This window comes from Squalius cephalus (assembly GCF_949319135.1).
Source record: "Squalius cephalus genome assembly, chromosome: 13".
Taxonomy (NCBI): Eukaryota; Metazoa; Chordata; class Actinopteri; order Cypriniformes; family Leuciscidae; genus Squalius; species Squalius cephalus.
This window is the reverse complement of record NC_137134.1, coordinates 37,082,575-37,104,872: the sequence shown is the minus strand read 5'-3', so window position 1 is coordinate 37,104,872 and position 22,298 is coordinate 37,082,575. Positions and strand designations below refer to the sequence as shown.

The following is a 22,298-nucleotide window of genomic DNA, read 5'->3' as shown; positions in this document are numbered from 1 at the left end:
CTCTGACGCAGACGACATACTACTATTTGTACAAAATCCGAAAACATCTCTTACAGAAATACATCAATGAATATTCTATCATATCAGACTACTCCATAAATTGGACGAAATCAACAATTTTACCCCTGAACATGAAACCACATGACAGGAGCATAAGAGACACACCGTTCAAAATTAATAATATTACATACAGTATTTGGGAATAAACATATCCCAGAACCTCTCTGACTTGTTTAGCCTCAATTTCAATCCACTGTTGAAAACGATAGAAGATGATTTAACTCGATGGATGAACCTATCGCTTTCCATTATAGGTCGTATTGCCAGTTAAAATGTGTATTCTACCAAAACTCCTTTATTTATTCACCATGACTCCGGTACAACCAACTAAGAAATGGTTTACATCATGGTTTACAAACCCTTCAAAAAAATAAAGCTCAAGGTGGTCTAGCAGCACCAAATTTTCAGCACTATTACTTAGTGTAACGGAGGCCAGCTAGTAGTTGCTGTGCAAGTAAACCTCACTCCTCTGATCTCAATAGACGCTCTGGCGACAGATGCTAGAGGCTGCAGTCTTTAGCCTCTTTGTTAGAGTGCCTGACTCTCATGCCGGAGACCCGGGTTCGAGACCTGCACGGAGCGGGGTTTGAAGGACCCGGTGAGAGGGGTTACATTGGTGCCGTGACCCGGATGGTAGTGAGGTTTAGGGGGGTGAGTGTAACGGAGGCCAGCTAGTAGTTGCTGTGCAAGTAAACCTCACTCCTCTGATCTCAATAGACGCTCTGGCGACAGATGCTAGAGCGTCTATTTTTTTTAAAAAAGGTTTACTTGCACAGCAACTACTAGCTGGCCTCCGTTACACTCACCCCCTAAACCTCACTCCCATCCGGGTCACGGCACCAATGTAACTGGTTTTTATTGTGCCTCTGCGTTGTGTTGTGTTGTTAATAAAACTCGTGCTTCAATAATCAGGTCCAATCAATTTTATTCTCCTGAAAAACATCGTGTAACCAGGGTGAGTGAGTCAAAATAATTCAGCCTGCGTCACACCACTCTGGCGCACCCTGGCTTTACACATGTGAACTGGTAGTTATGACACAGTTTAACAGATTCACAAAATAAACCATGTTTCAAATGAATTCATTCTTTCATATCAAAAATATAACAATTTACCTGAAAAACACTGTAACAAGACACATTTTTCACATAACACTTTTCTTGGTCTCAAAATAAGTAGGCTATTGCTCATGATATATCACACATATAATTGACAGATAATTTACAGACAGAATTCAGAGCTCTCAATCACACGACTTACCGCTGGCTTTACACATGTGAACTGGTAGTTACAACACAGGACGCACGCAGCAAAGAGAACCAGCCAGCCAATAGGAAACCATGTCACTCATATATTCTATCCAATCATCCCCAAGTGTGATAATTTAACATAACATTACCCGCAAGTGGAGACACACACACATTTATATACAACTCCGTTACATTAGCATCCCATCTACAATACTTTTGCAAATGGATCAAAGGTGACAACCCCCAAAACCCATGGCTAGAGTTAGAACAAACAGAATGCAAAGAAATAACCATATCTGATCTCCCATCCCTCACACAAAAAAAATCAACCAGAACAATCTTTTTAAGAACATAACGATTAAAACAACTCTCACTGCTTGGTGGCAAATTAATACATTGACAAAACATGAGCTGATACCACACATTAACTCACCTATATGGAATAATCCTGATTTTACTATCAACAAAATTCCGCTTAACAATATTAAATGGAAAAAGAAAGGTATCACACATCTACATCACCTGTTTACTGGCAACACCTTCGCTACATTTATAGAATTAACTCAGAAATTTTATTTAGGAAAAGAACAGTATTACTATTACTTACAAATCAGGAATTCTATTAAAACCATAATTGGAAACAAAGACATTGCACAACCTCCCCCAATTCTAAAACATATCACCACAATTAGTAACTCATTAAAAACACTAAGTAAATTATACACCCTAATATCATCTATAGACTCTAAAACAATAGTAGCACCAGTTAAACAATGGGAAAAATATCTCAATATCAACACAAATGAGGAATTTTGGAAAACAATTTGCAGAAACACTTTTATCATAAGTACAAACATAAACATCCAGTTAATTCAGTATAAAATTATACACAGAACCAGGGCCGGAGTGGGGCCACTTTTCAGCCCGGGAGTTTCAGGCCCAAGACCGGCCCACTTTTTCCATGGTGGAATTCCAAATTAGCACTTTTTCCAAATTGGATAAATGAAGCAACAGTTCAGCTCGTACTATTGTGTAGTTTGTATTAATACCATGGTTCAATAAATAATGTAAAGGTTAAATAATAATTCACTTAGACTTTATAAGAAGCAATTGCGACTTTATTTCACGCAGTTCTGACTTTATATCTTGCAACTCTGACTTTATAAGAAGTAATTGCGACTTTATTTCACACAATTTTGACTTTATATCTCGCAATTCTGACTTTATAACACGCAATTGCGACTTTATTTCACACAATTCTGACTTTATTTCACACGATTTTGACTCTATATCTCGCAATTCTGACTTTATAACACGCAATTGCGACTTTATTTCACACAATTCTGACTTTATATCTTGCAATTCTGACTCTATATCTCGCAATTCTGACTTTATAACACGCATTTGTGACTTTATATCACACAATTCTGACTTTATATCTCGCAATTCTGACTCTATATCTCGCAATTCTGACTTTATAACACACATTTGTGACTTTATATCATGCAATTCTGACTCTATATCTCGCAATTCTGACTTTATAACACGCAATTGAGACTTTATTTCACACAATTCTGACTCTATATCTCGCAATTCTGACTTTATAACACGCAATTGCGACTTTATTTCACACAATTCTGACTTTATATCTCGCAATTCTGACTCTATATCTCGCAATTCTGACTTTATAACACGCATTTGTGACTTTATATCATGCAATTCTGACTCTATATCTCGCAATTCTGACTTTATAACACGCATTTGTGACTTTATTTCACACAATTCTGACTTTATATCTCGCAATTCTGACTCTATATCTCGCAATTCTGACTTTATAACACGCATTTGTGACTTTATATCATGCAATTCTGACTCTATATCTCGCAATTCTGACTTTATAACACGCATTTGTGACTTTATTTCACACAATTCTGACTTTATATCTCGCAATTCTGACTCTATATCTCGCAATTCTGACTTTATAACACGCATTTGTGACTTTATATCATGCAATTCTGACTCTATATCTCGCAATTCTGACTTTATAACACGCATTTGTGACTTTATTTCATGCAATTCTGACTTTATATCTTGCAACTCTGACTTTATAAGAAGTAATTGCGACTTTATTTCACACAATTTTGACTTTATATCTCGCAATTCTGACTTTATAACACGCAATTGCGACTTTATTTCACACAATTCTGACTTTATTTCACACAATTTTGACTCTATATCTCGCAATTCTGACTTTATAACACGCAATTGCGACTTTATTTCACACAATTCTGACTTTATATCTCGCAATTCTGACTCTATATCTCGCAATTCTGACTTTATAACACGCATTTGTGACTTTATTTCACACAATTCTGACTTTATATCTCGCAATTCTGACTCTATATCTCGCAATTCTGACTTTATAACACACATTTGTGACTTTATATCATGCAATTCTGACTCTATATCTCGCAATTCTGACTTTATAACACGCATTTGTGACTTTATTTCATGCAATTCTGACTTTATATCTCGCAATTCTGAGATAAAAAGTCGCAATTATCTTTTAAAATGTTTTATTCTGTGGCGGAAACAAGCTTCCATACCTCCTGGCCTCTTCCTCCCATCCATCCTCCCTGACGCGTACCGTTACGGTAGGGCCGGCCCAGCTATTGGTAGGCGGTGCCGCGGTAGCCTACCTGAGAAAACGTTTTGGAAAAGACGGACTATGGACCCAACCAACTCTATAGGAGGGGAGGGGAGAACTCCCTCACATGGTACAACCCATGCAGAGGCTGCGCGCTGCGGTGTCAGAATGCGGAACGTGTAATGTAACTAACGTGACAAATGTGAAAAAAAAAAAAAAATTCCTCGACCGGCCCAAAAGTGAAGCGGCCCACCAGGAATTCTCCCGATTCTCCCGATTACCCACCCCGGGCCTGCACAGAACACACATAACACAGCGTAAGATGTTTAAAATGGGACTAGTAACTTCCGATAGATGTACTAACTGCAGTTTAAATACATCAGACACTTTCCTTCATGCATTCTGGCTATGCCCACCGGTTCATCAGTTCTGGATAGATGTCGCTAATAAACTATCAGATTTCTTTAAAATTACAATTAATGCACTCCCATTATGTCTTTGTCTTTTGTCTATGTCTTTTAGGTGACACATCTCAAATTAACCCTCCCTTTGAACATTCCAAACCTCTGCTCATATCTCTACCAAATATCAACGACACAATGGCTACATCTATTAAGGGACTATATTATTAAAGAGAAACAAACGTCAGCAATTAAAAACCAACTATACAAATTTAATAACATTTTCAGTCCACTGCTCTCATCCTTAAATATTGATTAAAACTAGCTAGGTAGTTGATGCCTCAACTAAATCTTTGGGATATTAAATGGATTAATAATAAGGAAGCGCAATATGAATAAATACAAACTATTTCTATAAAAAATAATTTCTGAGTATTATTAAATATATCATTCGTGTATACATATATATGTGTGTGTGTATATATTGTGTTCTATAAGCTATACTTTTCATTTTACATGTAAAAGCTGCGTATTATTACTATTTATTGTTGTTGTTGGTGATGGTGGTAGTAGGGATGGTGGTATTGGTATTGGTATTGATATTATAAAAACATTTGTATTCTTTTTAAATATAAATGATCTGGGTCAGGCGACTATTCTGGGTGCTGTCGGTGGGTGTGACTAGCATGTCCTGTCGGCATGTTCATTAGTAACTCGGTTTCTGGGTTGACTGGCCTCTCATTTTTACCGCCTTTGCCCCAATCCCAGGCTTCTGTTATGCAAAATAAATGTGTTGGACGGATATCTGGGCTGGATGTGGTGTCTCTGGCTAGGGAGCTAACCGGTGCACACTAGGGTCCAAGCCATAGATCACAAAATAAAATAAAGAATTTTTTGACTTTTGTCCTGTCAGGTCACAACCAGACTAGGTGAGCTTGGTCTGGAGGTGCCTGTAATGGTGCCAAAGTGTACCTTGCGGAGGAAGACTCAGCGAAACATAGAGGCTTAACTGCTGGGGTTGGGTGTTGCTGATGGTGGGGGTGGGAGGGGCCAGGTGGATTGGTGAATCTGAGGGAGGTGTCTATGTCGGGGGGGTCTGTTGGTCGTGCTCACTGGCAGTGGTAGAGTGGCCCCCAGGCCTAGAGAATAGTGTTTATCTACAATAATTGTATTGACTGGCCTAAAATATAGTATTATTATTATTATTATTATTATTATAATTACTACTATTATTATTATAAATTACAGTGCTACCACTACTCCTACTATTATTATCATGAATATTATTGTTACTATTACTACGACTAATATTGCTACTACTATTATTATTATTGTTATAATTATTATTATAATTAGTAGTATGAATAGTACTTTTACTACAACTCTGTCACAATTACTACGACTCTCTTAAATTGCCTCTATCTATATCACTAAAATATTTCATTGCTTAAACTTACCAATGTGCATACATCACTATATTGATATATTTATATTTAGTTGTTTTCTTTTTCTTTTCTCTTTTCTTTTCTCTTTTTTTAGTGTTCTGTATGTCCCTCTCTCTTCTGTATGTGTATATATGTCATTGATCTTTTACCTTGTTTAAGCTACAATGTTTTAACTTGCAATAAAAAAAAGAAAAAAGAAAAAAAAAAGAGAGGGCTGGGGACCTGCAGGCATTTTCAGTTGACAAAGCGTGCCTGGAATTCGGGCCGGCTAACTCTCACGTAACTCTCATCTTGAGACCCCGGCCTGGATACATGCCCAAGGTTCCTACCACTTCTTTCAGGGATCAGGTGGTGAACCTGCAAGCGCTGCCCTCGGAGGAGGCAGACCCAGCCTTGGCACTGCTCTGTCCAGTACGCGCCCTCCGTGCTTATGTAGACAGAACGCAGTGTTTCAGGACCTCAGACCAGCTCTTTGTCTGTTATGGTGGGAAGCTAAAGGGAAAGGCTCTGTCGTAGATTTTTCTCTAAACCTAACTAAGGGCCCTTTCACACCTACCTTGTTTGGTCCGGACTTTCGGACTTTTCAGTTTGGTCCGAATCAAAATTACAGGTGTGAAACCTCCCCCCGGACCACAGTCCGGACCAAACAGACGAAATTTGGTCCGACGAAAAGAGGTAGTCTCGGTCCGGATCAAACTGAACAAAGGTTTGGTTCGTTTCTAGTGTGAAAGCAATTTCTGTATGGTTCGGACTTTCAGACTATTTACAGGAAGTTCCGTGGTTCCCGCGTAGCCTAAACCACTGAAGAAGAATATTTATGAGCAGATCTGTCAGTCCTGCCCACCGCATTTCTTCCAGTTGATTCAAACGTGCGCGCGTACACATACACACACACACACACACACACGCACATATTTCCTGCGTCCTGCCGGCGATGCTAAAATGTTCGCACAACGAGGACGTTCATTTGGCGAATTTGAACTCGCCTCGAGTATAGTCGGTGCCCGTAATAATAACAGTATAGTAGTCTGACGTCAGCGTGTTGTCAAGTCGGCGGGTAACTTTGACAAGAATAAATGAACAGACGCATATCGTTGCTCTGTTCATTCATTCTTGTCAAAGTTACCCGCCGACTTGAAAACACGCTGGCGTCGGACGCGCGTCCGTTTACAAACCAATCAATGTCAAGATGCAGCCCATATAGATGATGATGACAGGACGCAAGTACGTAATGTAAAGTTCTTTAGTGCGCTCGCATAATTGCAATGTGAAACCAAACCAAAACTAACCAAATGTATACAATGTATCAAAACATGACCTTTGTTTCGGACCTTGGTGCGGACTTTCAGTTGTGAAAACGCCCTAAGTAGCCTACCTAAGTCTACCGGGGCCGTCTCCAATCGACGATCCCTAACGTCTCCAATCGACGCTTAATAAATGCCGGGGCCGTCTCCAGTCGACGATCTCCCTATATAGCTACCTAACTAACTTGCTTCCCTAACTAGCTTTCTTCCTGCGCAGGAATAATTGACAAACAGACCTTAGCAAATGTCCTTTAAATGCTTTAATCACGGCCGGAGGATCTCTCGAGCAGTTCTCTGAGAATCTCCCCCAAGAAGAAGCAAGGCCGGAGGATCTCTGACAAATTCCATTGAGAATCCCACCAGCTAAAATAATACAACAGTTTTTATAGAATAAGGAGGTATGGCAAAAATGTCATACTGCATTACATAATTTCCCCACAATTTGATTGGTTTTCATAGACAAACCCTTCTGTTACCAGGTAAAGCAAACTTTGTTTTAATGATTACTTCAATGTTAATCACAAGGTTCAAATTTAGTCATCTGTCTAGTTTCATTTCCCAAATGTGTTATTTATACACTCACACAACCAAAGTCAAAGGGGTATGGCAAAAATACAGCATTCAAAAACACAGGACAGAACGTTTTAGTACATTGTGTTTCAAAGTGTTATCATGTTAGGCCTGAAAAGAGAAATTAGGTTAGATGTTAGAGACATGGTTAGTTTAATATACAGTTTAAAATTTCTACGACAGCTCTCTCCAAGCAAAGGTTGTCTCACTGGATAGTGAACGCCATTGTCTTGGCTTAACAGACGCAGGGTCGTCCATGCCCCCTAGGGGTGAAGGCACACTCCACCAGGAGTGTGGCTTCCTCCTGGACTCTAGCGCATGGCGCCTCGCTAATAGACATCTGCAGAGCTGCAGGCTGGGTGACACCCAACACTTTCGCGAGAATCTATAATCTCCAGGTAGAGCTAGTGCAGCGGTTCCCAAACTTTTTTTCCTGCGCACCCCCTACTATGTCCCAACCGGGTTGGCGCACCCCCAACCCCCCACTTCAAAAAAATAACGCAACAAAGCTTTGTTTTATCGCCATATAAAGACTCATGTTTAATCATGCGCAAATAACCAGAACACGCATGACAATAACAACATCAACAAAGTTTCAATATAATGCAACAAAGCTACGCACAAGCTTCCACTTTTAAGAGGAGTGACAGACACAGGCTCAGTAACAGAAAGCACGGTTATTTTCAGCCGCGTAATTTAGTTTTATTTAAAAACGAAATATTTTGTAACATTACACATGTGACATGTTTTAAGGTCACTTTTGATCACTTTAATGCATCCTTACTGAAAAAAAATTCTGACTAACCAACACATTTTTGAACGGCAGTGTACATTCAGTTGGTCATTATTGCAATATAAACACTATCAGACTGATCAACAAGGTATATCTTCATTTACCAGTCGAAGACGGAGCAACTTTCTGCTATTATGTTTACTCCGTGCACTGTCAAGGGCTTCATCATATCTGTCGTGGTACCGGTCTTTGCAGCAATTATTTTACCGCAAATACTGCATCGCGCGCTGTTGGCATCGAGCCTGGAGAAATGTAGCCACACTTTTGATAGACTTTTCCACATCTTTATGGTATTGTGTGTGTGTGTGTGTGTGTGTGCTCGCGTCTCATATGAGTATGTGCGCGGAGAGTTTGTGTGTGTGCTCGGTTCACAATGTGTATGTGTATGTGCGCGAGTTTGTGTGTGTGTGTGCTCGCGTTTCATATAAGTATGTGCGTGGAGAGTTTGTGTGTGCGCGCGCGCGTCTCATATGAGTATGTGAGTATCTCGTGTGTGTAGAGTTTGCTTGTATGTGCGTGAGCAACTTTAGGTGTGTCGTTGTGCATTTCATATGTATTTGTTTTATCAAAAACTAATGAATTATAGTTTTTTATTTAAAATAAAAGGAAAAGGAATTTACAAAGGAAATGTTTACTGTTCATGTTTTTTTATTGTGTGGAAAAATCCCACTTAAAAAAACAGACCGCCATTACATTTTTCCTCTCGCGCACCCCCTGGTGGTAGCTCGCGTACCCCTGGGGGTGCGCGTACCACACTTTGGGAATCCCTGAGCTAGTGTCCTCTTATGTACTCGTTTTCACTAGCCGGTAAGTAGGACCTGCTCGGTGTCATCGCTTGCTGCGCCATTCCACTCCACGGACTGGATGTGTGCGCTATTTCACTCAGATGAGTTCTTCTTAGACCCTGAGTTCCTCCTGCACTGTTGATGCCGTCACCAGAGTGTATGCCCGCTCGGTCAGCCCTTGTGATTGGCTAGGTGCCTTCATGTGCATGGTTCCCCCGTTGGGCAACCCCCACGTGTAAATGGACAATGTTGGGAAAGTTCACTTTCTACATGAACTATTTCAAAGTTTAGTTCACAACTTTTAAAATGAACTAGTTCATAGTACTTTTTTTCCATATGTTGCTGCGAGCTATTATTTTTCAAAATTATTGCCACAGCCCATATAGAACCACAGACAGCAATTACTTTATCAGTTTTAACACTGAAGCTATGCATCAGATTTCATCTTCATATCCAATTTTGAATCCTTATCCAACCAGAGTTTACATTAGCATTGAGGGGACAGCATTTCAGCACAGAACAGAGAGTATAAACACACAGGAGGAAACTAACTAGACACAGGTGCAGAAGGTAAACTAATCAGGGACTAACGGGCACAGGTGCTGACAATACATGACATCATGGTGACAACAGTCTTCCTTAGGGTGCAAATGTTTTTCAATTTTAATAATTTTCCATTTCAGAACATACTAAAAAGGAATACTGGAATCCTGGAAAAATATACTAGGTAGCGGTTCAACAAGTGCGGATTTTCTTTTTCAAAAAAAAAGCCGGCGGGCAAAGTTTGCACAGAAATGTACGATTTTTCCCATCCTCACCGACCTTGTCATAAAACTCGTTTAAATGATCATATGACGCCTCCTTGCTGCTTTGCCGCGATGTCGCCTACATGCTGCTTTTTGTTTTGATTACGCATGCGGCGGTGCAACACTGGTATGGAAGGCATTTTCTGCCAAATTTAAATAAATAAATTAAATGATTAAAATGAAAATTAAAACCAGATTAACGATTTCATTACAGAAAACTGTACGCAAAATATGTGACAAAATTGAGAATGAAATTAAATTATTTCATTTTCACGGTGACATCCCTGTCAGACTGAAAAATAAAATGCAATTGGTGATTTCACATTTCATTTTCACTACAGTCTCGAGGCAAGACTGCCAATATTAAAATGAAAAGCCAAACATGAAAAAGAAACTACAAATACAGTTTTTACAAAGCTCTTTATTAACTGTGCAGGGGTTTGTGGATTTTAATAGGTATTTTGGACCTACAAACACACTTCCAGATACATATTCACGCACACACATACATAGAAGCCCAAAGCGCAGAGGACGGAAGGGACGCAAGAATGCCCATATATGGGAAACAGCAGTGTCACCAAAAACCCCCTTAGAGACTATAGACGGTTAATGTCGCAAGACCCTGTCATGAGACTTAGTTCCTCTGGAAAAAAACCAAGAAACTGCATAGGAACAATGTAACCCAGTTCCGTATAGATATGACTGCTTTCTGACTGTTGATTGCTGCATTTTTGATTTTGATGTCGATTGCATCCCTTGAGAGAAATTAAAATCTCTTCTAGTTTAATTCTAGCTAAATTTCTTTTGGTTTGAACTGCTCTGCTGTATTATTGTAACTTGGAAAACCTCGGATGAGAACAAGTTGATATTTACTCCTAACTGCTTGAACTGCTTACAAGGTAATTAGTCTTTGTAATATTCACTCATACAGGACTGCCCTGTTGAGATTGAATAAGCTGAAGTTTTATATTCTGTAACATTTCCTTTTGATTTGCTACGAGTATTAATTTTTGTATAATCAGTGTTTTAATCTTTTGCATAAATACATTTTTATTTCTAAAGACAATCACTGTTAAGTCTTTCTTCAGCTATAAAACAGTTCTAATAGCAAAGGACAAAGCAATTCTATTAATCCTTCTTATAACTGAAGATAACAAGGGTTCCAAGAGCGAATCTGCTGGAAGGTAAGCATGAATTTAATTCATATGTCTAGTTAAGGAATGATTATTATTGTTTCCTGGGAGTGTAGGGACCACACCTAGATCTACTGGTATAAATTAGACAAGCAAGTGAGGGAATTATACTTATTCTGACCTGACAGCAAAAGACCACCTTGACACATAGATACTAGGGGTTATTCAGGAAAGTGAGAGTAATACCAGATCTCACCACATAACGCTCACGCAATAATAGTGACAATTCAAATTCAAATGTAAATTTTAGTTTTTATTTTAATTCCTTCTTTTATTTCACAGTTTTCATTTTCGTTTTCATTTTCAAAGACAACCTGCATGCAAATTCTATGTTAATGAGTGGGTGTGACTTATTCAAGCTCCTCCTCCTTCAGTAAAGCCCCTCCTCCTTCAGTGAAGCTCCTCCCACTGCAATTCACCAATAAATGCTGGAATATTCCCATCAGCTACAAGTGAAGACGAGCATCAAACCATCAGGAAGAGCTGAAATCTGCAAAGACAGAGTTTATTGAAGGACAGTGAGAACATGAGAGATCCAGAACACTGCAGAATGAAACACACTGAAGAACAAAGAGGTTGGTGTTTATTCCTGATTCTTCATTAGTGAGGCTGAAGAACATTAAGATTATGAAGCAGTTCATCAGATTTAGCTCTGTTATAGTAGGACAAATCTAGTTGCGAATTAGAATAAAAGCAGCAAATAATATGAACCGGGTGCAATTATTTATTTTTAAACAAAGATGTTTGTTATCTGTAAGTCAATATTAGTATTATCTGAGCATTTTTTTCTGTTTATTTTACATTTTACATTACTGCAACCATGTTACCAAAATTATTGATATGTCTTAATACAGTTTTTGCGCATTCCAAAATATTGTTATTATCTTGCTAAAACTTCAACATTTAAAAAAAACTAATCAAATAAATAGACTTTGCTACACGTGGTTTAGTTTGTGTAAAAAAACAGTGAGTGTTAAAATTATAGCATTATTGCGTATTTTTTAAAAGTTAATATTTTAAGTAGTTTATCAAATATTTAATAGTTCTCACTTCAAAAATGTGATTTACTCAGAGCCCCTAAAGGGACATGGTGATGGAAAAACTATATTTCATTGTTTTTGCGTTCTTTAGGGTTGCAAATGAACAAAGACGTTTGCTTTCCTGCTCCAACCCCCTCTTTCTTACCACAAGGGCCATTAGTGACCCGTAAAGAAGTGCTGATAGTGATAAAGGTCTGTCGGCCAAGATGTGTGTGTACATCTGAGGTTTGCTAAATGTCACACCTTCAGTACGATGTGGGAAAGCTGTAATCTGCTGATTGGTCAGTTTAAATGTCTCACATTTGGTTTCAATCACAAACTGGTGTTAATATGCGTCAGTTGGATCACAAGTATACAAGGGCCCATTCCCGTTTACACCTGGTGCTTCAAATCCATCTCTATTGTCCACTTTTGTCCTGTTTCTTTGAGGGGACGGTCTATGAGCGGGTAAATGTACAGGCTTTCAATATAATGGGTGAAATAAGCTCATGCAATTTGCATGTGAGCATGACCAGAGACGGACAGAAATTATATGAAGAGTTTTGTTTCTGCTATTAAAGCTGCAAGTCCACGTCAAACACAGAGTTTTCCTTCTTCAAACCAAACTTGGGTCTTCAGCCAACAAAGTTTAAATGCCGTCTGGCTACAGCGCTTCCCATAATGTTTACGCATTTGTGTCTGTTTGAACACACTCGACCACATGAGCGTCTACACTACCAAAGCAATCCGGTTGAATGTGTTTTCGACTACCTCTGGAAGTGGTCAAAAGTGGACAAGCTCAAATTGTTTTAGACCCTGTTTAGCACGTCCACTTTTGATCTAGTATTTTTTTACTGCATCATTACAGACCATAGTAGGGAGACTGAGAGAAAAAGAAAGAGTGATGGAGATTTTAGCCTTCATATGTCTTGAAATGCACATATGTATTTTCTCGGGGGAGCATGACCCCGAACCCCCTGAACTACCTCATATCTGGGACACCGGCGATTCTAGAACTCTACAGCCCTGGCCACAACCATCAACAGTATAAAAGAAACATTGTCAACATTTGTCACATTAAATAGTTTATATTTAACTGTGAGATTCACATCAACTCAAAGATAAAGTTCCTCCCCAAAGAGCAATATCGCATATATAATGTTGCTTAATATAATCTATGTTTAAAAGTACAAGTGTTTTTTAAAACATTTTTTACTAGCTGTTCTTGCTCAGGAAGTTGAAGAAGAGGCTGATTGAGATGCTTTATTATCTTGTTAGTCAATAAAGAGAGAGATCTGTCTTATTTGTTTCCAGTTTTACTTTCTTTTTGTATTTGCTGCACCAAATATTAAACTTTTATTGTCCATTTTTATTGTCTGCTCCTTCTTGCATCAAGAATAAATAATTAGTTAATTCTAATGTTTTCCTGTTGTTAGTTTGATTGCTTCTATTGCTCTCCTCATTTGTAAGTCACTTTAGATAAAAGCGTCTGCTAAATGATCAAATGTAAATGTATTGTATTTAACAGATTTTATAAGGAAGCAGATTGATGGAGGTAAAATGAGTGCAATGGTACTCTTGGATCTCCAAAAAGCTTTCGACAGTGAATCATTCAGTACTGTGAGATAAATTAAGTGTCTGTGTTTTTCAAGTATGCTGATAGCCTGGTTGAACTTTTATTAAACTGGGAGAATTCAAAGTGTAGAAATTGATGGGTTTCTCTCTGAATAAACGATTATTAATAATGGAGTTCCCCAGGGAAGTGTCTTAGGCCCCCTTTTATTCCTCCTATACATAAATGATATTCAAGCAGTTTGTGACTGTAATTTGTTCTCTGCTTTACTGGTTTCAGACGAGGATGTCAGTAAAATACAAGTGATATGAGGAGTTATATAAAGTAAGAGACTGGCTCTCTTAAAATAAACTCTTATTGCATTTAGGTAAGAAACGGGATCATGTTATGTGAGTCTAAAAGTAAACTGAACAAGGTTCCTAACCTGTGTGTCAAGGCAGGGGTAATGTGTAATATCAAACAGAAATAGTGTTAATTATCTTGGCTGTGTCCTTGACAATGATTTAAGTGGTGCAAGTATGGCTATGAAAACTTTAGGTAAGGCTAATGCTAGAACAAACTTCATGCTAGATATGTTAGTTTTCTGGCTAAACAAAATGTAAAACTACTTGCATCATGTTTAGTGCAATGTCATTTTGAGTAAGCATGCATTTCTTGGATGTCTGATCTGTTTTGTGTATGGTTGGATAAGTTACAGAAATCTCTAAATAAATTGATACGATTTTGGGTTTGAGTAGTTTTTCACATGATGATCCCATTTTAGACATCTAAATAGAAATAGAAATAACAGCATTTATTAGAAATAGAATCTTTTGTAATATTAGAAATGTTTTTACTGTAACTTTTTTATCAATTTAATTCATCCTTGAATAAAATTATTGATGTATTTGATTTATTTCCCCAGCCAAAAAATGAATAAAATTTCTTACTGATCCCAAACTTTTGAACGGTAGTGATTAATATTACAAAATATTTCTATTTCTGTTCTTTTGAACTTTCTATTAATCAAAAAAGAGAAAGAAAATTGAGCATCAAATCATCATATTAGAGTGATTTCTGAAGGATCATGTGACACTGAAGACTGGAGTAATGATGCTAAAATTCAGCTTTGGTCACAGGAACAAATGATACTTTACTATATATTCATATATATACAGGGCCGGAGTGGGGCCACTTTTCAGCCCGGGAGTTTCAGGCCCAAGACCGGCCCACTTTTTCCATGGTGGAATTCCAAATTAGCACTTTTTTAAAATTGGATAAATGAAGCAACAGTTCAGCTCGTACTATTGTGTAGTTAGTATTAATACCATGGTTTAACAAATAATGTAAAGGTTAAATAATAATTCACTTAGACTTTATAAGAAGCAATTGCAACTTTTTCACACAATTCTGACGTTATATTTCGCAATTCTGACTTTATATTTCGCAATTCTGACTTTATATTTCGCAATTCTGACTTTATAACACGCAATTGCTACTTTATATCACACAATTCTGACTTTATATCTTGCAGTTCTGACTTTATAAGCAATTGCGACTTTATTTCACACAATTCTGACTTTATAATTTGCAATTCTGACTTTATAATTTGCAATTCTGACTTTATAACACGTTTTATGATTTTATATCACACAATTCTGACTCTATATCTGGCAGTTCTGACTTTATAAGCAATTGCGACTTTATATCACACAATTCTGACTTTATATTTCGCAATTGTGACTTTATAACACGTTTTATGACTTTATATCACACAATTCTGACTCTATATCTTGCAGTTCTGACTTTATAAGCAATTGCGACTTTATTTCAGGCAGTTCTGATTTTATATCTTGCAATTCTGACTTTATAAGAAGCAATTGCGACTTTATATCACGCAATTCTGACTCTATATCTCACAATTCTTTATAACACGCAATTGCAACTTTATTTCAGGCAATTCTGACTTTATATCTCACAATTCTGACTTTTTAACACGCAATTGCGACTTTATTTCAGGCAATTCTGACTTTATATCTCGCAATTCTGAGAAAAAAAGTCAGAATTGCGAGATGTAAACTCGAGATAAAAAGTCGCAATTATCTTTTCAAATGTTTTATTCTGTGGCGGAAACAAAGCTTCCATAGCCTACCTCCTGGCCTCTTCCTCCCATCCATCCTCCCTGACGCGTACCGTTACGGCCGGCCCAGCTATCAGTAGGCGCCGGTGTGATGAACAATCGGGTCCGGCTGAAGAAATGGGTCCGGGCTGAGGACCCCATTAGTATGCCAGTAGTATGCCTGATCTAAATCTGTTCTCGCGATAACTTGTAGCTAACGTGAGCTGTTTTAGTGTTATTATGTGGTAGCTTTATGTAGAATGCTAAATCCCGCTGCTATATGCAAGGTAAGATTGAATTAAATTTTATATTGTATATGTAAATCGTGTATATTCTATAGCTAATATTTAAAATCTCAAGTTGCGTCAATAGCAGGAGAAAGACCGCGAAATTTAAAAATACTACTGTTATTGTGTCACGAAATGTAGTTTTAAGAGTTTTTCAGTCGATAATGTAGTTGTTTAAAGCTCAAATATGTTGTTTGTTTATACAGATAGCGCCTATTTAAAAATTTGATCTGACGTTTTCGGAGATGTGAGATCCAAGGGATCACCGGTTGCTCAGCGCTCATGTATCCCGCTTGGAACAGCCTTACCTCGGCTAGAGCTGCTGCTGCTCTCTAGTCTAGTGGAGTGGTTAAACATGAGATATAATTCGTCTTGTCGGACGATCTTTGAAATCATTAATCTATATTTTGTTCCCTGGCAAATCGTTTTGGCTGAGGGCAAAGTTTTAGTTTCATAACTTTATATAACGTTAAATTATTTAGGCTTTTTATCTTTAACGTTGTAGCCTGCTGACTTATGTTTGACTGAATCGTTTAATTACTTTATTTCTTGACTTGTATGGCTACTTATACTTTCATAATTGCTATTATTGATCAATAAAACTGAAATTTAACAAAAAGAGACAGGGTGGCGAGATGGAAAATGTCTCCCCCTAGTCGATCGGCCCTTTCCAAGCGGTGTTCGCGAAACCACTGTGGCAAATGCATTCATTTAATGGGTGGGTGGGAGTTTTATAGAAAATTTGGCACGGTGACCCCTGGGCCCGCCCCGATCGACATACCGAAAGCGCCGGTCTGTAGAGCGAAGGCAAAAATATTCACTAACCCTAACCCTAAAACTAACATTTTCAGCCTCTAACATTAATTGGCTAGTAGGAGTTTTATAGAAAGGTCCCAGGGGCCCCAAATTCGGCACGGTGACCCCAGGGCGTTGCACCTTTGAGTTTGCATATCAAAGCAAAAACAGTGAGTGATGTTCCATAGCACTAAGGACTGCAAGTGTACAGTTGCATGTGACGTGTTGTTTGTGTGTTTTTGCAGAGTTCCTCAAGCCAGTCCATCCACGGCACCCAGGTTCAACGAGCTATCTACGTCTGCTGCGTTGCACCTTTGAGTTTGCTTATCAAAGCAAAAACAGTGAGTGATGTTCCATAGCACTAAGGACTGCAAGTGTACAGTTGCATGTGACGTGTTGTTTGTGTGTTTTTGCAGAGTTCCTCAAGCCAGTCCATCCATGGCACCCAGGTTCAACGAGCTAACTACGTCTGAAGCTGCGTTGCACCTTTGAGTTTGCATATCAAAGCAAAAACAGTGAGTGATGTTCCATAGCACTAAGGACTGCAAGTGTACAGTTGCATGTGACGTGTTGTTTGTGTGTTTTTGCAGAGTTCCTCAAGTCAGTCCATGACACCTAGTCCAGCCTCCTCACCTACCAGGTCACGACCGCACCATCTAAAGGGGAAACTGACTGACTGCATCATCTAGGCCTTAGGATGGTTCCACAAAGAATTGACTGCACATACAACATGAATTTACTTCAAACTAAAGATCTGACTTTACATACAGCAAAAGACACTGCATCTATTTGTGTCTCATTAGCTCTCAAAAAACTTTAACCTTACAGTTCATTAAATATTTTAACACAGCTAACTCAACATTAATTGTTTTTAAATCTCCACAATGTATAGCCAGAGGACTATCACAAAAGTGTTTAGGAAAGTAAATACATACTAGAGTATGTTTGTTTAAAGCTGCTTTGTATTGTTGTGTATTTTAAAAAGCTCTATAAATGTCCTAAAACGATGTGCATTTTGCTTGTAGTTTTGTGTTAATAAAAATGTAATATATTACATCTCATAATTCAGTTGAATTCATTATGTATTGTATTGTGTAATTTAATTAAATTTTTATATAAGTTTTGGTTCTCTCATTTTATTACATTAAATGTTATTGTGTTGTATGATGTTCTGTATTAAGAATTAATTCTGACATAAATCATATGCATTAGTACACAAATGACATGCTTGTAATAAAAAAGCATTTTATGCCCCATTGCTTAATAACAAATAACTTTGTCACAAAACATACTTTAAAAATGTTATTTCTTTCAAATAAAAGATTATTATATGAATTAAGGGGTTTGATTAATTACATTAAAAATTGTGATTCCATAATTTTATTATACTGTTCTTTAGTCAAGGCTAGATTTAATATTTATACCCACAAAACATAGCTAGCATTCTGTAATTTATTTAAATGTCTAAACTGGTAATACGAAAAATAGTAATATACACAAATAAGCATTATTTTAAGAATATTTTAATAAATAAAAGTGTACAAAATAATTACATAATTATAATTGCATTACGAATGGCTGTGAATATGGTAAGGCAGTATCAGTGCAGTATAAGCTCAGGAAAAGCTCATAGCACGAATCACGATCATCGGATAACGTTAGCTGTATGCTATGCTATTATCTAAGCTAACTAAAAAACACTACCAACGAGAAATGTTTAATTTCACAATCTATAGCTTCGGTTAAATACTAGTATATGAAACGTATACTTTAGAATACATTAAATACATTAATGATTCGTTATAACGTAGTACAAACGTCTTCTATAATAAAGTGATTTTGTATGATTTGTAACCAGGCACTAAAGCGATTACCCATAAAACGGGCTTTGAACCAATCGGATTGCTTGGGTCCTCAGCCCGGACCCATTTCTTCAGCCAGACCCGATTATTCACCACACCGGCGGAGCCGCGGTAGCCTCCCTGAGAAAACGTTTTGAAAAGACGGGCTATGGACCCAACCATTTCTATAGGAGGGGAGGGGAGAACTCCCTCACATGGTACAACCCATGCTGAGTTGCGCGCTGTGGTGGCAGAATGCGGAACGTGTGTATCCTAATGTAACTAATGTGACATTGAAATGTAAAAAAAAAAAAAACAAAAAAAAAAAGGAAAAAATTCCCCGACCGGCCCAAAAGTGAAGCGGCCCACCGGGAATACTCCCGATTCTCCCGATTACCCACTCCGGGCCTGTATATATATATATATATATATATATATATATATATATATATATATATATATATATTAAATTGTAATAACATTTCACAACATTACTTTTTTTTTTTTTAAATGCAGCATTTGTGAGCAGAAGAGACTTTTAAAAACATGCCTGATAAAAGTTGAATAAGGCCACTGGGAATGGCATCAGATACTACAGCAAACTCTTTAGTAGTTAAAGCGATCTTATAATGATTAAGGAATTCACAGTAAAGAGATGTTCATTATTCTTAAATAACTGACCAAAATTACACCGTTATTGTACCAGTTTCTGTAAAATAAAGATTTATTTTTAAACGTAATACATTTTTTTTTGTTCCAAATCACAGAGTTGAGTGGAGAAAAGTTATGATTATAACTTATAACTAAGTTAAAAATTAGTTTTGATAATCTATAATTTACTTCGTCTCGTGGTGATGACGTCACCACTCTCACAGTCGCGCTTCTCCTGAGTCTTTTGAGGTAAACAGTTCACACGTTAAATCACGTAACTACTATACAGTTTACACGGTTTACTCAACATTTTACGGGGTCTTTTCAGAAAGTTTTTCATCGTGTGTCTGTTTCTTTTCCCATACAAAACGGTAACTTAAGATGTTAACGAACTACTTTGTTGTTATGAAGTTATTAGGGAATCGGATTCATATGGACAAATTACAAGGGTTGATAATGTCATCAGCGGCTGTCTTTATATTTACATTTATATTACTGTTGTTATATTTTACAGTATCATTATTGTATTCTCTATATTCTTGTTGAATGAGTATTGATAGTCTATGGCTCATCACTATTATCAGAGCAGCTGAAAAGCCTCTTTATTTCATGTCAATAGATCCTGTTTTCTCCTCATTCATTATGCTGATGTCTTCAGATCTGTAAATTGACACATTAAGCTCATTTTATTGTCAACAGATTTGAGCAAACGACACGATCAGCTATTGTGACATCTGCAAGATATAGGCAAGTTTTATAATGGCTTTTATTTCAATAATCTGTGATGAACCATGTTTCATATGCTACACACACAAAAAAAGTTGAGTTAACTGTATGTGCGCCATTTGTTTCTTGCAAATCTGTAAATATATTTTTATGTTTTAATCTTTTTTTTTTATTCTTATTTTTTTTATAATGTGACCATAAATACTTAAAGTGGGTGGACTATTTTTTTTAACTCAGTAAGTGATTTCTTATTGATTTTGTCAGATCTGCTCCTCCTCCTGCAGTGAAGCTACTCCTCCCTCAAAGAAGCCCCTCCTCCTTCAGGTAAGCTCCTCCTCTGTCAGTGAAGCTCCTCCCACTGCAATACACCAGTAAATGCTGGAATATTCCCATCAGCTACAAGTGAAGACGAGCATCAAACCATCAGGAAGAGCTGAAATCTGCAAAGACAGAGTTTACTGAAGGACAGTGAGAACATGAGAGATCCAGAACACTGCAGAATGAAACACACTGAAGAACAAAGAGGTTGGTGTTTATTCCTGATTCTTCATTAGTGAGGCTGAAGAACATTAAGGTTATAAAGCAGTTCATCAGATTTAGCTCTGTTATAGTAGGAACAATATAGTTGTGAATTAGAATTAAAGCAGCAAATAATATGAACCGGGTGCAAAAAAAACAAGGATGTTTAAGGTCTTTAAGTCAATATAAGTTTTATCTGAGCATTTTTTTCTGTTTATTTTACATCTGGTTCACAATTACTGCAACCATGTTACCAAATTATGGATATGTCTTAATACAGTTTTTGCGCATTCCAAAATATGGTTATTATCTTGCTAAAACACCAACATTTAAAAGCAATTATCAAATAAATAGACCTTGCTACATGTGTAGTTTGTGTAAAAACAGGGAGTGTTAAAATTATAGCATTATTTTTAAAATGTTAATATTTTAGGTAGTTGCATAGTTTATCAAATATTGAATAATTCTCACTACAAAAATGTGATTTACTCAGAGCCCCTAAAGGGACATGGTGATGGAAAAACTATATTTCATTGTTTTTGCGTTCTTTAGGGTTGCAAATGAACAAAGACGTTTGCTTTCCTGCTCCAACCCCCTCTTTCTTACCACAAGGGCCATTAGTGATCCGTAAAGAAGTGCTGATAGTGATAAAGGTCTGTCGGCCAAGATGTGTGTGTACATCTGAGGTTTGCTAAATGTCACACCTTCAGTACGATGTGGGAAAGCTGTAATCTGCTGATTGGTCAGTTTAAATGTCTCACATTTGGTTTCAATCACATGTTCAAAAGGATTAAAGAAGATTGTGAGGCTTTGTCTACAGCTGGTGTTAAGATGCGTTTTGGTCAGTTGGATCACAAGTATACAAGGGCCCAATCCCGTTTACACCTGGTGTTTCAAATCTATCTCTATTATCCACTTTTGTTCTGTTTCTTTGAGGGGACGGTCTATGGGCTGGTAAATGTACAGGCTTTCAATATAATGGGGGAAATAAGCTCATGCAATTTGCATGTGAGCATGACCAGAGACGGACAGAAAAATATACGAAGAGTTTTGTTTCTGCTCTTAAAGCTGCAAGTCCACGTCAAACACAGAGTTTTCCTTCTTCAAACCAAACTTGGGTCTTCAGCCAACAAAGTTTAAATGCCGTCTGGCTACAGCGCTTCCCATAATGTTTACGCATTTGTGTCTGTTTGAACACACTCGACCACATGAGCGTCTACACTACCAAAGCAATCCGGTTGAATGTGTTTTCCACTACTTCTGGAAGTGGTCAAAAGTGGACAAGCTCAAATTGTTTTAGACCCTGTTTACACCAGTGTTTAGCACGTCCACTAGTGATCGGATTGTCAAAAACACTTCTCAATACCAGGTGTAAACAGGGTCTAACTGTTGCTCTAACTCTTCTTTTTCTGCTCTCTGTTCTTCTTAAAGCCCTTTGGCCAAAATAAAGTGAGTACTGCGTTAGTAACTGAATTACATCATTACAAAAGTAACTAGTTACCAGGGAAAGTAACTATTGCGTTACTTAAAAAAAAAG

The 22,298-nt window shown here is 37.5% G+C and overlaps 2 protein-coding genes and 1 long non-coding RNA gene across 4 annotated transcripts in view; all 3 read left to right on the top strand.

Annotated features, from left to right (window-relative positions):
* Positions 1 to 22,298, top strand: part of LOC307170061 (uncharacterized protein) — a 128,398-nt gene that overhangs the window by 32,250 nt on the left and 73,850 nt on the right. The gene's annotated exons all lie outside the window — the stretch shown is intronic.
* Positions 10,724 to 18,357, top strand: LOC307170072. Its single transcript, XR_013823283.1, has 5 exons — positions 10,724 to 11,243; positions 11,627 to 11,827; positions 17,270 to 17,365; positions 17,441 to 17,539; positions 17,615 to 18,357. It is a non-coding gene; the product is annotated as an uncharacterized lncRNA (long non-coding RNA).
* The window catches only part of LOC307170055 (uncharacterized protein), a 24,785-nt gene continuing 22,229 nt past the window's right edge, over positions 19,743 to 22,298 (top strand). The window contains exons 1-4 of one of the 2 annotated variants that reach the window (XM_079891054.1): positions 19,743 to 19,765; positions 20,216 to 20,263; positions 20,507 to 20,566; positions 20,639 to 20,767. In XM_079891054.1, the coding sequence (XP_079747180.1) occupies positions 20,719 to 20,767 (49 nt within the window). In that variant the 5' untranslated portion in view covers positions 19,743 to 19,765; positions 20,216 to 20,263; positions 20,507 to 20,566; positions 20,639 to 20,718. Of the gene's footprint in view, positions 19,766 to 20,215; positions 20,264 to 20,506; positions 20,768 to 22,298 lie in introns of both variants that reach the window. The other variant, XM_079891053.1, reaches the window with a different exon arrangement.